The following is a 15187-nucleotide window of genomic DNA, read 5'->3' as shown; positions in this document are numbered from 1 at the left end:
TAAATGATGTACTTTATTTATAATAATTTATATTTTTTGAAAAAAAAAAAATGATTTTTTTTAGCTACACAAACCAACAAGAATTCACAAAAATGATATTTTTTTAATCGTATAAAATAAATATTAAATTGAAACTATATAATTTTTGATTAAAAAATTTGATACTCTGCATTCATTGATTAAACTAACAACTAACAACTAAATTAACATACCAATGCATTTTAAAATTCATTTAATTTTTTTGCAATGTGAAATTCATTAATAAAAAAAATTGATTTATTTGTGCCGTTGGTCGATCCCATACCTTGTAAATTCCTTGGCTCACTATTTGAAAACCCAATTAAAACTGATAATAATTCTTGCCCAAAAAGTTAAAAAAAATAAAAATTCTCAAGTTTAGGTGAACATAGAAAATTTCAAACTACCCCGCAGGATACTGGGTGTTGGGACTCAATAGATTTCAAAACATTATCATCTTACATGGAAGTCTAAAGCAGGTGAGACATTGAGTGAGCAATGGCATTGGCCATTAGATTAACACACCCTCTCAGCATATGGACACGCAAATCCTCTTCTCTGCCTAAGCTGGGCAGAGTTACAATGCAGCTACCGGTAAAAATTTGGCCTACGCAAAAAATTTCATGTAAGGATCTTGTGCCCTAAAAGTTTGTATATCTCTCTCTGTATTCTAAATTTTTTTAGTGTTTAAATTGTTTAGAGCCTGTAGCTCTTGTCTGGAATAATGGGTTGCGATGATATTTCAGTAATTGAGGTAATCGATGTAAAATTTAACAGGTTTTTGCCATACTGGAACTGCTTTGAAAGCAGAGAGAGAGGAGGCATTTAAAGGAACAGATAAGAACGATGTAATTGAAATCAAACGGCTTCTTGAACAGGTACATAGAAATTGAGGTCCATTTTGATTTTCGAACATTTTCAATTTTTACAAAAATGACTAAATTGCGGATTAGGGAATAGTAGCTACTAAAATTATCTTAGTAATTTGCTACTAATTGAAAGTAAATTTGTGATATAATTAGTACCTGAGTGGCTGAAGAGTACTTCGAGTTTTATCGGTATTATCGATAGGACGGAGTGCAGGTATTTCATTAGTTTAACGTATATCTTCGAGTACCCAGTTTTGGTTAAGGACCCATATTCACAAGTTTAAAATTACGAGTTCCTAAGGTGAATTATCAGAAGCATTTGTCGTGGAAGAACATGTGTTATTGATGGGGCCTTTTATTACCCTCTATTCAATAGGGATCATTCATGTTGTTATAAGCTAATTGATAAAGCAATGCACTGTTTTCATTAGTTTGAACTTTGAAGTAAGTTTTCTAAGACACCATTTCCGTCTTCTGGGAATGGACTCATATCCACAATGTAAAGCTTTTAGTTTCTAGGGTGTATAAATTAGATGCGTGTGTCGTTGGAAGAACTCATGTTATTGATCTGACCATGTAATAATCCTCCATTCAGGGCAGTTTGTCCATATCATCACAAGCTAGTTTATATAGTCACTTCTCTCTAATTGAGCTGTTCCATAAATTGTGGAATGAGTGGTGAAAGTTAATTTCTTTGAGAAAGGGTACATAGAACTTGGGTTCTTTGAGGTTATTGAATATTAGCATCAGAATTAGGAGTTTCCTGTTGCACATATAAGCAGTGAAGACGAACTCTGGTCTTGCTGAAAATGGGGAAAGCCTTTTAACATATTTTAGGATATTGAATCTCAACTTCAAGGATGAGAGTTGATAGAGTGGTAGCATAGAGAAATAATTCTATCTAAGCACTGCTCTAAACTCAGGATTTAAGGATGAAATTTTATAATCAGGTTCAGGTGACTCATATGTGATATGCGAGATAAGTGATGGAAGCTGATATGAGATCATAACTCTTTTTAGTGACAGTTAATTCTATATGACTGTTGCCCCATATTTGACATACCCAAAATTTGAACTTCGAATTGGTCCCAATGTCGAATGAAGGCCCAAATATGTATCTCTGCGAAATGAGTGAGCATGTGATCCAAGGTTGTCGTTCTTAACCTATATTGTCATCAATCACAAATATGTCAGTCAAAATGTGAAAAATGGATGAATTTTGAAAATTACAAAGAATTGAGGAAATCGTTTTGTGAACATGTCCTAAGCATCGTTTTGTGTCATATGACCAATTTTTGCTTGAACCCAGTTTACAGTTTTCCATATTTTAAACTTTCAAATTTTGATGTCCCTCGCTTTAAATCAATTAAAATCCCACACACGAGGTATCATCATGAGGAATAAATGATGGTATTTGCTCATCCTCCTACCTTGAAGGCGTGTTTCGAATTTCGGAGCCTAACTCCTTACCAATTGAAAGTTGTGGCCATTTTTCCTAAATCAAGGCATTAAAGTCTAATGGGAAATGTTTGAATTATTCTTTTAAAAAGAATTCAAATATTTTAAATTGTTTTCAATATATTTCCCATTTTGCGCTTTTTGAAGAGGAAAAGCAATAATTTTTTTTTATGTAGGTTCGGATGGAGTAGTTGCAAGTGATCCTTTGGTCAATGCCCTTTGTTGCTCAAATTTTTTATATTTCTAACCTTAATAGGTAAAAAATGCTCAAAAAGTGAGCAAGCCTAACCTATTGCTCAAAAATTTCAAAATCCTAACCTTGTGAGGTTAGAAATGCTCGAAAATTGAGCAATCCTAACCTAATATGCTCAGTTGCTCAAAAATCGTAACTTTCTAACTTCTATTCGAGCATTGAAAGAAAGTTAGTTATGTTCATCCATTGAGCGGGAGTGATATAAGGGTTTATTGGATGGGTTGTTGTTGTGTTGGTAAACAAGCTTGGCAAATGGCGGCGACAAAATAAATTCGTAATCATTCAATCAGTTTTGTTGCGTGCACTCCATAAATGGCTTCCTAAAGTGTTTACACAAATTGCACAGTTGCAAATACCCTGAAATGTGTATTCAATTGTGGAAGCATCGACAAGATGATGTAGCTATAGTGGAGGCCTAGACAAAACCCGTGAACTATTTACCAGATTGCCTCAAGGAAATGGCATATCATGAAATTCAATGATTACAGTATATGAAAGAAAATGGAATTGTTGTAAAGGCTTTAAAAAGTTTCAAGCAAACGCAATCTGCAGGTGCGAAATGGAATTCTATAATGTTCGTCAGGATGCTTCAAAGAGATGTCGACTCATGGAATGCTGTAACTGTAATGTTTATGAAAAATGGTTGAAATGATGGTAGAAATGCATGTAAAATATGGAGTCTTCGGCAATGCCTCTGATTTGTTTGAGATAATGGCTCAAAAAGACGTCATCTTATTGAAAGCATGATTGCAGATATGTATTACGTGGATTCGTTGGAATGTCTTTAGAAAATTCCAAGCAAATATATGTGCATAGACAGCATGTTAACCGTTTGACATAAAGCTTTGAAGGAAATGTGGAAGCATAAACACGACATGTTCACTGTTTGATAGAAAGCCTCGAGGGACCGTGAGCATAGACAACGCACGTGATTTGTTTGACAAAATGCCTCAATGAGACGTGATCTCAAAACTACCCACACAGTCACACATGCAAATGTAGAAGCTTAGAGAGGGCACACGAACCATTCCGCAGACAGTCTCTTGGTATGTATGATTGCAAGGCTTGCACGATGGATTCGTTGAAAAGTGGCTTAATGAACTTTCAAGCAAATGAAGAGCTTGCGAATGACAAATACAGTAAATAGAACTAAATGCGAAATGTAGAAGCAAATACAAGAGTATATTAACTGTTTGACTAAATGCCTCCCAGAGATGTCATCTCGAGGGATGAGATGCAATGATTACAATATATATGCAAGAAATGAATTTTGAAAGGAAACTCTCAAAACCTTGGATTAGTGAAGTACTCTTGAACATATCTTAGCACGTGGGATATGCTATCAAATGGAGGACCAATGCATGAAACTGCTTATATTGCCACGGGACAAGATCCCAGCAACAATGTCTCTCTACTCACAACAAGTGCCCAGAGTAAAACATTAATACTACAGGAGAGTTGTAAGGATTCATCAGGCTTCCTCATTGTGTACTCTCCTGTTGATATACTCAATGAAGTTATCAACAATGAAGAAGACTCGGCTTATGTTGATTTTCTTCCTTGTGGCTTTTCTATTCTCCCACTTGGATCTCAAGTTGAAGTTGATGATTCAAACAAAGAAAATGGAGCACTTTTAACAGTTGTGATTCAAATAATGGTGAGCACTTACAATCCTCAGAAGGCAAGGTTAACGGCGAAATCTATGAAGACAAAAAGGAACTTGATATCCTAGCATGGTTAGTTTTGTTTGTGTTTTAGTCAGGCACAACAAAAGCATATGAATGCACAACCTATGGTATGGTGTAGACACAACATAATAACCATTTTGCCAAAATGCCTCATATAAATGTTGGTGTATAATATGGAATAATGCAAGGTAGCACAAAATGGATTTGTTGTGTGGAAGCATAGGTTGATGCACAAATATGAGAAGAGACCAATGAATTACTAAAGGATAGATTAGAAGATAAGATGTCAATGGTTTTAAAGGATTTCTTTTATTTTGAATAAGCTCTAGTTTGGATCTTCAATACGGAGGCTTGAGTTGATGAAACATCTCATTCACTCTCTACTATGTGTTAAATGTGTTTTCCTATATGAAAATATGTGCCAACTCTTGCTATCCATGGAAGGAACTTGGAGAACAAAATATTTTTATCTTAGAGGATGCATGATGGATTGATGGATTACTACATCACACATACAATGTGCATGCATGTGTAATGAAGGTATCAATAGGTATGGGGTAGCTATGCAATGAAGGTGTCTAACTTTTCTGATTTCATATTGTATCAAAAGGATGACATGTGCGATATGTTATGATGGCAAATATTTTTCAAAGACAATTGACAAACATGCAAGATGGAATGATGTCTAGTTGACAAAGTTGTAGTGTATGTCTTTCAAAGAAACATGTTGGTGAATGGATACATTATGTCAATAATGGAGGTACCAACCTATGGATATTTTGCAATGCACAATCCTTTTCATCTTTATGGAGACCCTAGAGTTGTCTTATGTTTTTGAATGGATAGATAAATGTTTGTGTTCTCAAATGGTTGGATGGCGAGATGATTGAAAGTGCAAATGAAGCAGATGAAGACAAAGAAGTACTTCAACATAACTTATTACATGGTTATTCATCAAAGCTTAAAGTTTCAAATTCTCATTTGTAAAAGTGATTTAACTCACTTATTGTAACTAAAGATAGAATCTGAACTTGACTTTTGTAAAAGGTTAGGTAAATCCTAACTTGTCATCGAAAGGGTAGTTATCCTAAGTGATTAGTTAGGTAGTTACAAAAAGTGGTTATGGGTTGGTTATCAAGGTAAGCCTATAAATACAAGGCTTTTGCATTGTAAAGGGAGACTCTTACAGAGGGGAAACTCTGTAGAATTTTGTAGAGAAACTTTAAAGAACTTTTGGTTTTCACATTTGGTACTCAAAGCTTTTGGACTTGTATATTTTCAAAAGAATAACAAAGAATGCATTTGATTCCTATGTATTGGATGTGTTTATGTGTTATGATTATCTCTTCCTCATATGTTAAATTGATAATCCTTTTGTGTATTAGTGGAATCCATTTATTCTCCATTCCAAAATTTATGTAATTGATGAATCACATCATTTCTTGGTATCTGGAATTGTATGTGTTAGTACAACTTACTTCTTCATATGTTGAGGTTTGTTGTCTTTTTTTCATCATCCTTGCATATCTAAAACTTGTTTTGTGCTTAAACCCCCTTTGTATCTGTCATCATTTGTGAAATCCTATTTGATGTTTGTATGTCTGCCATTGGGGTTTCTATTATTCACCTTTCTTTAGTTTTGTCTCCTTTATGTACTTTCAGGCTAAAAGTACACAAATATCTCAAATACCCCCATCATACGAGGGAGCTGCCCCTCTCAAACGCAGAGGAAGATTGTGGTTTTACTACAATCTCTCCAACTGTTGGAACGTTTGTCACTGCTCTTCGGGCAAACAGGGTCAGTTTCAGATAAACAACTGCAGTGACAAATTTGTTTACCAACAGATTTTTGGCGACTCTGTTGGGGACTGAAATACCAGTGTGTTTTGTTCCTCGGAAATTGTAAGCTACCTTTTTCGGAATGAAGGTTGGTGACTTTGTTTGAAAGATCAAATTCAGAAGAATGGTTTGGTACAAAGGAAAGTTGGAAAGTGACAGTGAAAGTGATGATGAAGACTATATATATCAAAAGAAGCAAGTTCCTGGTGAGCCCATACAAGTTGAATTCTTGAAGAGCTTTTATGGTGGCATGCAGTTCACTCCTGATAAGATTCACCCCTCCTTATGTCAAGTGTTGCAAGATATTGAAGAAAAGCATGGAAAAGAGATTGGTTTTCTTGCTTATGATCATTTACCCAAATCAACAACAATCAAGAAAGATGAAGACAAAAGTGATCTTTCTCCTACACCAGTTGTTCAACAGAATCAAAGTCTTGATGATCTTGAACAAGTCAACTTCTTGAAGAGTTTCTACAATGGAAAGAAACTTGATCCTCATAAAATTAATCCTTCTCTACTCCAGAGTCTGCAAAAGATTGAGGAAAAAGATGGAAGAGAGAACCAAATTTTTGCCTGTGATTGTATTCTGGATCAACAATGAATAATAATGATGATGCTCATTCTCCTCCACCTTTTTCTCAACAAAATCAGATTCTCAATGATTCACATATCAAGTTTTTGAAAAGCTTCTATGGAAATAGGAAACTTGATCATGACAAAGTGCATCCTTCTCTCCTTCAAACATTGCAAGAGATTGAACAAAAAGAAGAGGGAGAAAATTATTTTCTTGAAGATGTGCACATTCTTGATGAGATGTCTTGTGATCCAAGTTTTGAAAAAGATCCATCACATTATGTATGTGTTGAGGAAGATGATGCTATCATGGAGTCTCTCAACATGACGTCCACCATGGCTACTCCCAGAGGGTGGTAAGAACCACATCTCCGTCTCAGAGATGGACGAGGGCTTTCACCTCAAATTTCGTTGTCTCAAAGAAAAATGCATTAACAAGTGCTTTCACCTCAAATTTCGCTGTCTCAAAGAAAAATGCATTAACAAGGGCTTTCACCTCAAATTTCTTCGTCTCAGAGAAAAATGCATTAACAAGGGCTTTCACCTCAAATTTCTTCGTCTTAGAGAAAAATGCATTAACAAGGGCTTTCACCTTAATTTTCTCCGTCTTAGAGGAAAATGCATTAACAAATTTTCATGATGATGTGACTCCCTCTGAAGCTCCAAGTACTTGCATCAACCTCTTGACCTCCTCGTCCAAGGTTGCCTCTGTTGGTTTGTCAGACTCCCTTTGAATCTCCAAGTACTTGCATCGACCTTTTGACCTCCTCGTCCACAGTTCCCGCTGGCACAACCTCCATCTCCAACTCCGACTCTTTTAGCGGTTTGGCGGGTTGCACTTCAGCAAGGTTGCAGTCCTTCTCCTCATTAGGGTACCTGATGACAACGATAAGGCAGACGCAATGGTGAACACAATAGTCACTGACGCTACCAAGCTTGCCCTTTGAGTTCCTCGTTGAGGCGCCAAAGCCTCGACTCCCCACCACTCTGTCAAATTTGCAGAGCCGCCCTCCTCCTCCGCTCCAAACTCTCGCAGCGCTGTACGTGGGAGTCGTGGACGTGGACGGAGTCTAAGTGCAAGCGGGCGGAGAGGACACAATTTGAGCTGAGATCGTGGGCAGGACCAAAAGTGGACCTTGTCTGCAAAATTCCCAAACGCCTGCGCTTCCATTAAAGTTTGTGGGGGGCGGCCATCAATCCCACACTTTTCTCTTTCATTCTTTTCTCCAAAAAATGCCCGTCTGAAATTGACAATCATGTCTCCAATTTAGCGATACGCAATTTATCTTTTCGGGTGCTCAACTATGATGAGAGATGTGTTCTTGGACTTGGAGTGAAATTCATTCCTCATCCACCATCGATGACCGGCCTCAACATCACTGAAGAGTTCTGGTCTTTTGCTCGACTCTTCAGACTTCGTGCCTTCTTCTGGAGCGATGGTGATGTCCCTACTCACGATCATGCCGCTCACTTCGCAGGAGCGTTCAGTCAGTTCAAATTCCAAATATGAGCTGGAACCCGCCCACTTGCAACGTGGACCTCAAGCACATTCTTAGACAGGGTGAACAAATCCTTCTGCAGCGGATTTCGTCCGTCCCTTTCTCCTTTGCTCCAATGCTACCCTCTTGCCTTTTGACTGCAATTAAGAATCAGCAGCCTTAGTGGAGGTGAAATTGTCGAAGTCATCTTCGAGCTTCTGCTGCGACTCCTCATCGGTATTGCTGTCCTCCACAGAGAGGTCGATGGAACCCCAGTCAACACCATACAGGACGCTTGTGGGGCGTACATGAACAAGAATCACGTTGTCCCCGGGCTGCAGATAATTCGCCACCACCCATTTGAATTGTTAGTTGAGCAAAAAGTCACCAGTTCTCAACTTAGGTTGGAAAATCAATATATGGGCCACTAACGTTTTGTTTAGGTTGCCGCCCCTGCTATGAAGCAGACACTCATATTTGACGCGATCAGACTCTTCTCTAGTTTCGAATCTTGAACTCGCTCTCCACGAGCACTTTCACGTAAGAGGCAAAAAATCAACCTGGCTCTGATACCATGTTGTTGTTATTTGTATGCTGAGCATTTACATATTGCATATATATACCATGAGCATCACACACAGTATATCTTTCACAAAGAGTCGTATAGCCTTTATTCACCGATTATATCTACTACTTAATGCCCCCCCCCCCCGATCGAAGGATTAGAAATACCCTACCAAGGCAGTTGAAGGGTCATGACCCCAATTGGGGTAACTCGTCAATACAAGGGGGTGCAATTAGGATAAACAAACATGATAGTCAACCATCAACACTCCCTCGTTAAGGAGATAAATACAAACTAATATATTCACACGTAGGAAAACAAATAGATCAGTAAATAAAGAAATCACAGAAATAAGACAATGATTTAATAATGGTTAAGACAACAGTCAAGGGAAAGATCTCCCGCCACTACACATCAACACAAAGGCCCTAGTGTTAATGCATTAGTAGCTTCTGCAAGATAAGACTCTCCTAACTCATTAATCTCCTCTATTCTGTTATTAGTTTACTCATTCATGCTTTATGTTTATCAGACTATAACATTGGTCATAATTATGATATTGATATTGGATAATGATAGATTAGAGTGACGACCTGCTTAACTATGTTAAGCGTCAATCTAAATGCTATCAGGCTATTAACCCCATAGCATATTAATGTCGATTCATATCGGCATTAATATGCTATCGGGGTATTAACCCGATAGCATATAATGTTAACAGCTATTGTTATTGTTTACGTTATATTAATCCATTATTATATGCTTTGATATCGATTCATTATCGGGTATGTTTTCTATCTGTAACAATTAACAAATGATACCGATTTATGATCGGATATGTTTATAAGCACTATTACCATTAACAATGATACCAATTCATTATCGGGCATGTTTATAAGCACTGTTATCATTAAATGATACGGATTCATTATCGGGTATGTTTATAGCACCGATTAGTTATGGATCGGTTGATGTTAGTAAGGGTCACGACCAAGTGACATCTTGGTCGGACATGTCTAAAAGACATGTCCGATCAAGGCGCCACTTGATCGTGGCCATCCTACTATTTGTACATCATTCCAATCAAAGGAGATGACATTGAAATTGATACATGTTCATCCTCTTTACCTGCAGTAAAAGAAAGATAGCAATATTAGTGTCATAGGCATAATATCAAAATTAAAATACACCATCCTGCATATAACTTGTCCATTAAATTGGAAATTACAATACATTTACATGGTATCAGAGCCAAGTTGATCAAACTTGAGGCTATTTAATTTCGTGAAACAAATTGAAGAACAAGTTTATATACTACATCATATTTCTTCAAATGGCCAGTGCTATTAGATTCGAAGACAGACTCGGAGGTGGCGATGATTTTTCAGCCTGGAAATTCAGAATTCAAATGATCTTAAAGGAGAACAAAGTGGATTCGTTTGTTCAAACTAAAAATGCTCAACCCGAAAATGAACCTGACAAAACAACATGGATTGAGGGAAATGAAAAGGCAATAAAAATAATAGTTGATGGGGTGAGAAACAACATAATGCCCATCATAAGAAAACATTAGACAACCTATAAAATGTTCAAAGCTCTTGAAAGCACATTTGAGATATCAAATGCAAGTTGAACTCTAGCATTAAAACGAGAAATAAATCATATCACCATGAACAAAGGGGAGACAATCAATGCCTACTTTATGCGGATATCAGTTCTAAAAGATGAACTTGCAACTCTGGACTACGAGATCCAAAGCAAAGAGTTAACACTCATTGCTTTAGATGGGTTGCCTAGTGGATGCAGCACATTCGTCCAAGGCATCAGTGCAAGGTCCAAATATCCCAAGTTTGAAAGATTAAGGGATGACTGTCTCCAAGAAGAATCAAGATTGAACAAGATGGGAATGAAACACAAGAATATAGATGAAGACCTGCAAGTTCTAAACACCAACTCCACCAAGCAAAACAAGAAAAGGCAGTTTAGAAAGAGAAAAGGTCGTCAAGGCAAGAATACTTCAAAGGAGGACTTATCTCACATTCAATGTTACAGATGTGATCAGTTTGGACACTTCGTTGCAAAATGCCCGGAAAGAACCAAGAAACATGCTACATTTGTCAAAGCAGGAAAGACTAAAGGGGAAGATGACTCCGAGAAATACGTATTCTAATCAGCACTCACAAGTCAAGCTTCTAACAAAATCAACTCATGGGTGATTGACAGTGGTTCATCCAGGCACATCACTGGGTTTAGAGAAGTACTTGATTCCATGACAGAGGAGAGTGATGAGGATGTAACCATCGGAGATGACTCCACACATCCAGTCAGAGGAGTAGGAACCTGCACCATCAAATTGAAGACATGCATAACCTTGCGGCTTGAAGGAGTACTATATGTCCCCGACATCAAAAGAAATCTAGTCTCTATATCGGTACTGAAAGATAACGGATATAGAGTGACATTCATGGACAACAGAGTATTTGCTTGGCCAAGGAACTCCACCATCAAGAAGGCAAAGACCATTGGACAGAGACGGGGCTATTTGTATGAGCTGTGCACGGAACCCAATCTAGCCCTAATCCATGAAGCCACTAATGCAAATGAAGTTTGGCATAGAAGATTAGGTCATCTGAATTTTAGGGCTTTATCTTCAATGGGAAACCTTGTCACAGGTCTACCCAAGTTAAAGCAAGATCATTCAGGGGCATGCAAAGGATGTGCCCTAGGTAAGAATAACAAAGGTGCATTCCAAAATAGTACTAGGAAAACTAGCAAAATTCTAGAATTAGTTCATTCTGATGTATGCGGACCTATGTCCGTATCCTCTCTAGGGGGATTCTTGTATTATGTAATATTTGTTGATGACTACTCTAGGAAGACTTGGATCTACTTTCTGAAAAGTAAAGAATCAGAAGAGATCCTCTCTAGGTTTAAAGAATTTAAATCACTAACTGAAAACCACTCAGGAAACAAAGTTAAAACCCTAAGAACCGACGATGGGGGAGAATACACATCAGATTCATTTAAAGAATTTTGTAGAGATAATGGGATTAAGAGGGAGTTTACTATACCTTATAACCCCCAACAAAATGGGGTAGCGGAAAGGAAAAATAGGACTATAGTTGAAGCTGCCAAGGCCATGATCCTAGATCAAAACCTTAATACAAATCTCTGGGCTGAAGCATCCAGCACCGTTGTATATATACAAAACAGGTGCCCTCACTCCCATCTTGAGGACAAAACTCCTGAGGAAGTATTCACTAAGATTAAGCCTGATATTAGCCACCTTAGGATATTTGGATGTCCTGTCTATATCCATATACCTAAAGAAAAGAGACTAAAACTAGAGCCTTTTGGAAAAAGAGGATTCCTTGTAGGATATAGTGAAACCTCCAAAGCCTACAGAATCTATGTACCTGGTCAAAGAAATATTGAACTAAGTAGGGATGTAATATTTGAAGAGGACCTGGCTTTCAAAAGAGCTTAGAACTTCATAGAACCTGAAATCTATGTACCTACCTCTAACTTAGATGAAAATCCTGCCCCTGAGTTTCAGAGGGAGAATCTAGATGAAACTGAAAATGAAAATGAAAACTCACCTAGAAATCTCAAGAAAAGACCACTATGGGCCACCAAAACAGTAGAAGAAGCTCAGAGGTTTGCTGCTCCTTCTGGAACCTTTAGAGAAAGCAAAAGACCTAATAAATTTACTAGCTATGTTGCTCTTATGAATGATCTATCTAAAAATGAACCTGACAATGTAACATATGCCCTTAAACATCAAGTACGGAATGATGCTATGTCTGAAGAGTATCAATCCATAATGAAAAATGATGTATGGGAAATTGTTCCTAGGCCAACTAAGAAGTCTGTTGTTTCTTCTAAATGGCTCTTCAAGATCAAACATGTAGCAGATGGTAGCATTGAAAAATATAGGCAAGATTTGTAGCCAGAGGATTTTCTAAAGGAAGGAATAGACTATGAAGAAACATTTGCTCCTGTAGCCAAATATACTTCAGTAAGGACTGTACTAGCCATTGCAGCAGCAAAGGGATGGAAGGTACATCAAATGGATGTAAAGACAACTTTTCTTAATGGAGAGATATCTGAAGAAGTATACCTAGAGCAACCTGAAGGGTTTGAGATCCATCATGCAGAATCTCATGTGTGCAGACTCAAGAAAGCTCTATATGGGCTCAAATAGGCTCCCAGGGCCTGGTATGAAAGAATTGACACATATCTATCAAAACTAGGCTTCTCTAAAAATGATGCAGATCCTAATCTCTACTACAAACAGAATAAAGGTAATATGCTCATAATGATTTTATATGTTGATGACTTATTAATCACAGGAGAAGATCACCTTATAGATCAATGCAAGAAAGAGCTATCCAAAGAATTTGATATGAAGAACTTGGGATTCCTTCATTATTTCCTAGGGTTGGAAGTATGGCAGAATCCTGACAACATTGTTCTAAACCAAGGCAAGTATACATTAGACATCCTGAAGAGATTTGGAATGCTCAACTGCAGACCTATGACCGCTCCAATGGAAACCAATCTTCATAAACTTAAAGAAGCAGCAGCAGAATCACCTTTTACTGACCCCACTCTATACAGGCAAATGATTGGGTCTCTTATGTATCTGGTAAATACAAGACCAGATATCTACTATGCAGTAAATGCCTTGAGTCAGTTTATGTGTGAGCCAAAGGAGATACACCTGGTACCCGTAAAACACATTATGAGATATTTACAAGGCACCTTAAACCTTGGTCTCAAGTATAAGAAAATTGATCTTAATCTACACGGATTCTCAGATTCAGATTGGGCTGGAAGTGTGATTGATCGGAAAAGCACCTCTGGGTGCTGCTTCAGTTTGGGATCAGCCATGATATCCTGGATCAGCAGAAAGCAGTCTTCTGTAGCGCAAAGTTCCACCGAGGCTGAATACATTGCAGCCTCCATGGCTGCCCGAGAAGCGGTGTGGCTTAGAAAGTTGCTTGTGGGATTGTTTGGTAATCTGATGAAACCGACTATCATCCATTGCGACAATCAAAGTTGCATAAAACTTTCAGTGAATCCAGTGTTCCATGATAGATCCAAACATATTGAGATCCCATACCATTATGTACGAGACATGGTAGACAAAAATGTGATCAAATTAGAATATGTTAGTATGGGAGATCAGACTGCAGATATTCTGACCAAACCACTTTCCAGAGTGAAGGTTGATCACTTCAGAAAGGGTTTAGGTATGATAGAAAGGTAATATGCTTTGTAAATAAGATGTTGAAAATGTAAACTTCTTTTGTCATGTTGAGACATTCTAGGTTTTACCCCCTATGTTCATATCTAAGAGGTGACGATCTCTTAGATTATGAACACTTGTATGCAGACATCATAAGGTGACGATCTTATGATTCTCAAACTAGTTATCATGTTGGATCTCTGGTATGTCATGGATGTGCCATGATGGTGTTGTGATAAAACATTTGAATAAAATGTTTGTGCACATATCACAACCTGGATAAGATGAGAATTTAATCATCCTCATATGTTTATCCTCAGTATTGCGTGTTTAGGCAATACTGATATCACGTGTTTAGGTGATATCTTGTCATAATAAAATGATGAATTTTTTATATCACATGGTTGGGTGATACTCTATTACACATACTTAGAGTAATGTTTTATATTTGTATCCTATGTTATGATGGTACTTCATATCATATGTATAGATGATATATATTCTTGGAGACTGACATTTTGAAAAAGAAATGTGATGCAGGTTACTTTATCTTCCAAAAGCTAAGAGGGAGTGTTAATGCATTAGTAGCTTCTGCAAGATAAGACTCTCCTAACTCAGTAATCTCCTCTATTCTGTTATTAGCTTACTCATTCATGCTTTATGTTCATCAGACTATAACATTGGTCATAATTATGATATTGATATTGGATAATGATAGATTAGATTGAAGACCTGCTTAACTATGTTAAGCGTCAATCTAAATGAGGTCGTCAATCTAAATGCTATCGGGCTATTAACCCGATAGCATATTAATGTCGATTCATATCGGCATTAATATGCTATCGGGGTATTAACCCGATAGCATATAATGCTAATAGCTATTGTTATTGTTTACATTATATTAATCCATTATTATATGCTTTGATACTGATTCATTATCGGGTATGTTTTATATCTGTAACAATTAACAAATGATACCGATTTATGATCGGATATGTTTATAAGCATTGTTACCATTAACAATGATACCGATTCATTATCGGGCATGTTTATAAGCATTGTTATCATTAAATGATACCGATTCATTATCGGGTATGTTTATAGCAGCGATTAATTATGGATCGGTTGATGTTAGTAAGGGTCATGACCAAGTGACATCTTGGTCGGACATGTCTTTAGGTGCCACTTGATCGTG

General features: G+C 37.3%; 1 protein-coding gene across 4 annotated transcripts in view; it reads left to right on the top strand.

Annotated features, from left to right (window-relative positions):
• The first annotated feature begins 343 nt into the window (after window positions 1–343).
• Window positions 344–15187, top strand: part of LOC131066525 (uncharacterized) — a 79207-nt gene continuing 64363 nt past the window's right edge. For all 4 annotated transcript variants that reach the window (XR_009111686.2, XM_058001300.2, XM_058001301.2 and 1 more), the window contains exons 1-2: window positions 344–643; window positions 796–896. Coding sequence is in view for 3 of the 4 variants with exons in the window: in XM_058001300.2 (XP_057857283.1) it covers window positions 517–643; window positions 796–896 (228 nt within the window). In the remaining variant the exon portion in view is untranslated. The remainder of the gene's footprint in view (window positions 644–795; window positions 897–15187) is intronic.

This window comes from Cryptomeria japonica, chromosome 3, assembly GCF_030272615.1.
Source record: "Cryptomeria japonica chromosome 3, Sugi_1.0, whole genome shotgun sequence".
Classification (NCBI taxonomy): Eukaryota; Viridiplantae; Streptophyta; class Pinopsida; order Cupressales; family Cupressaceae; genus Cryptomeria; species Cryptomeria japonica.
This window is presented reverse-complemented; position numbering and strand designations above follow the sequence as displayed.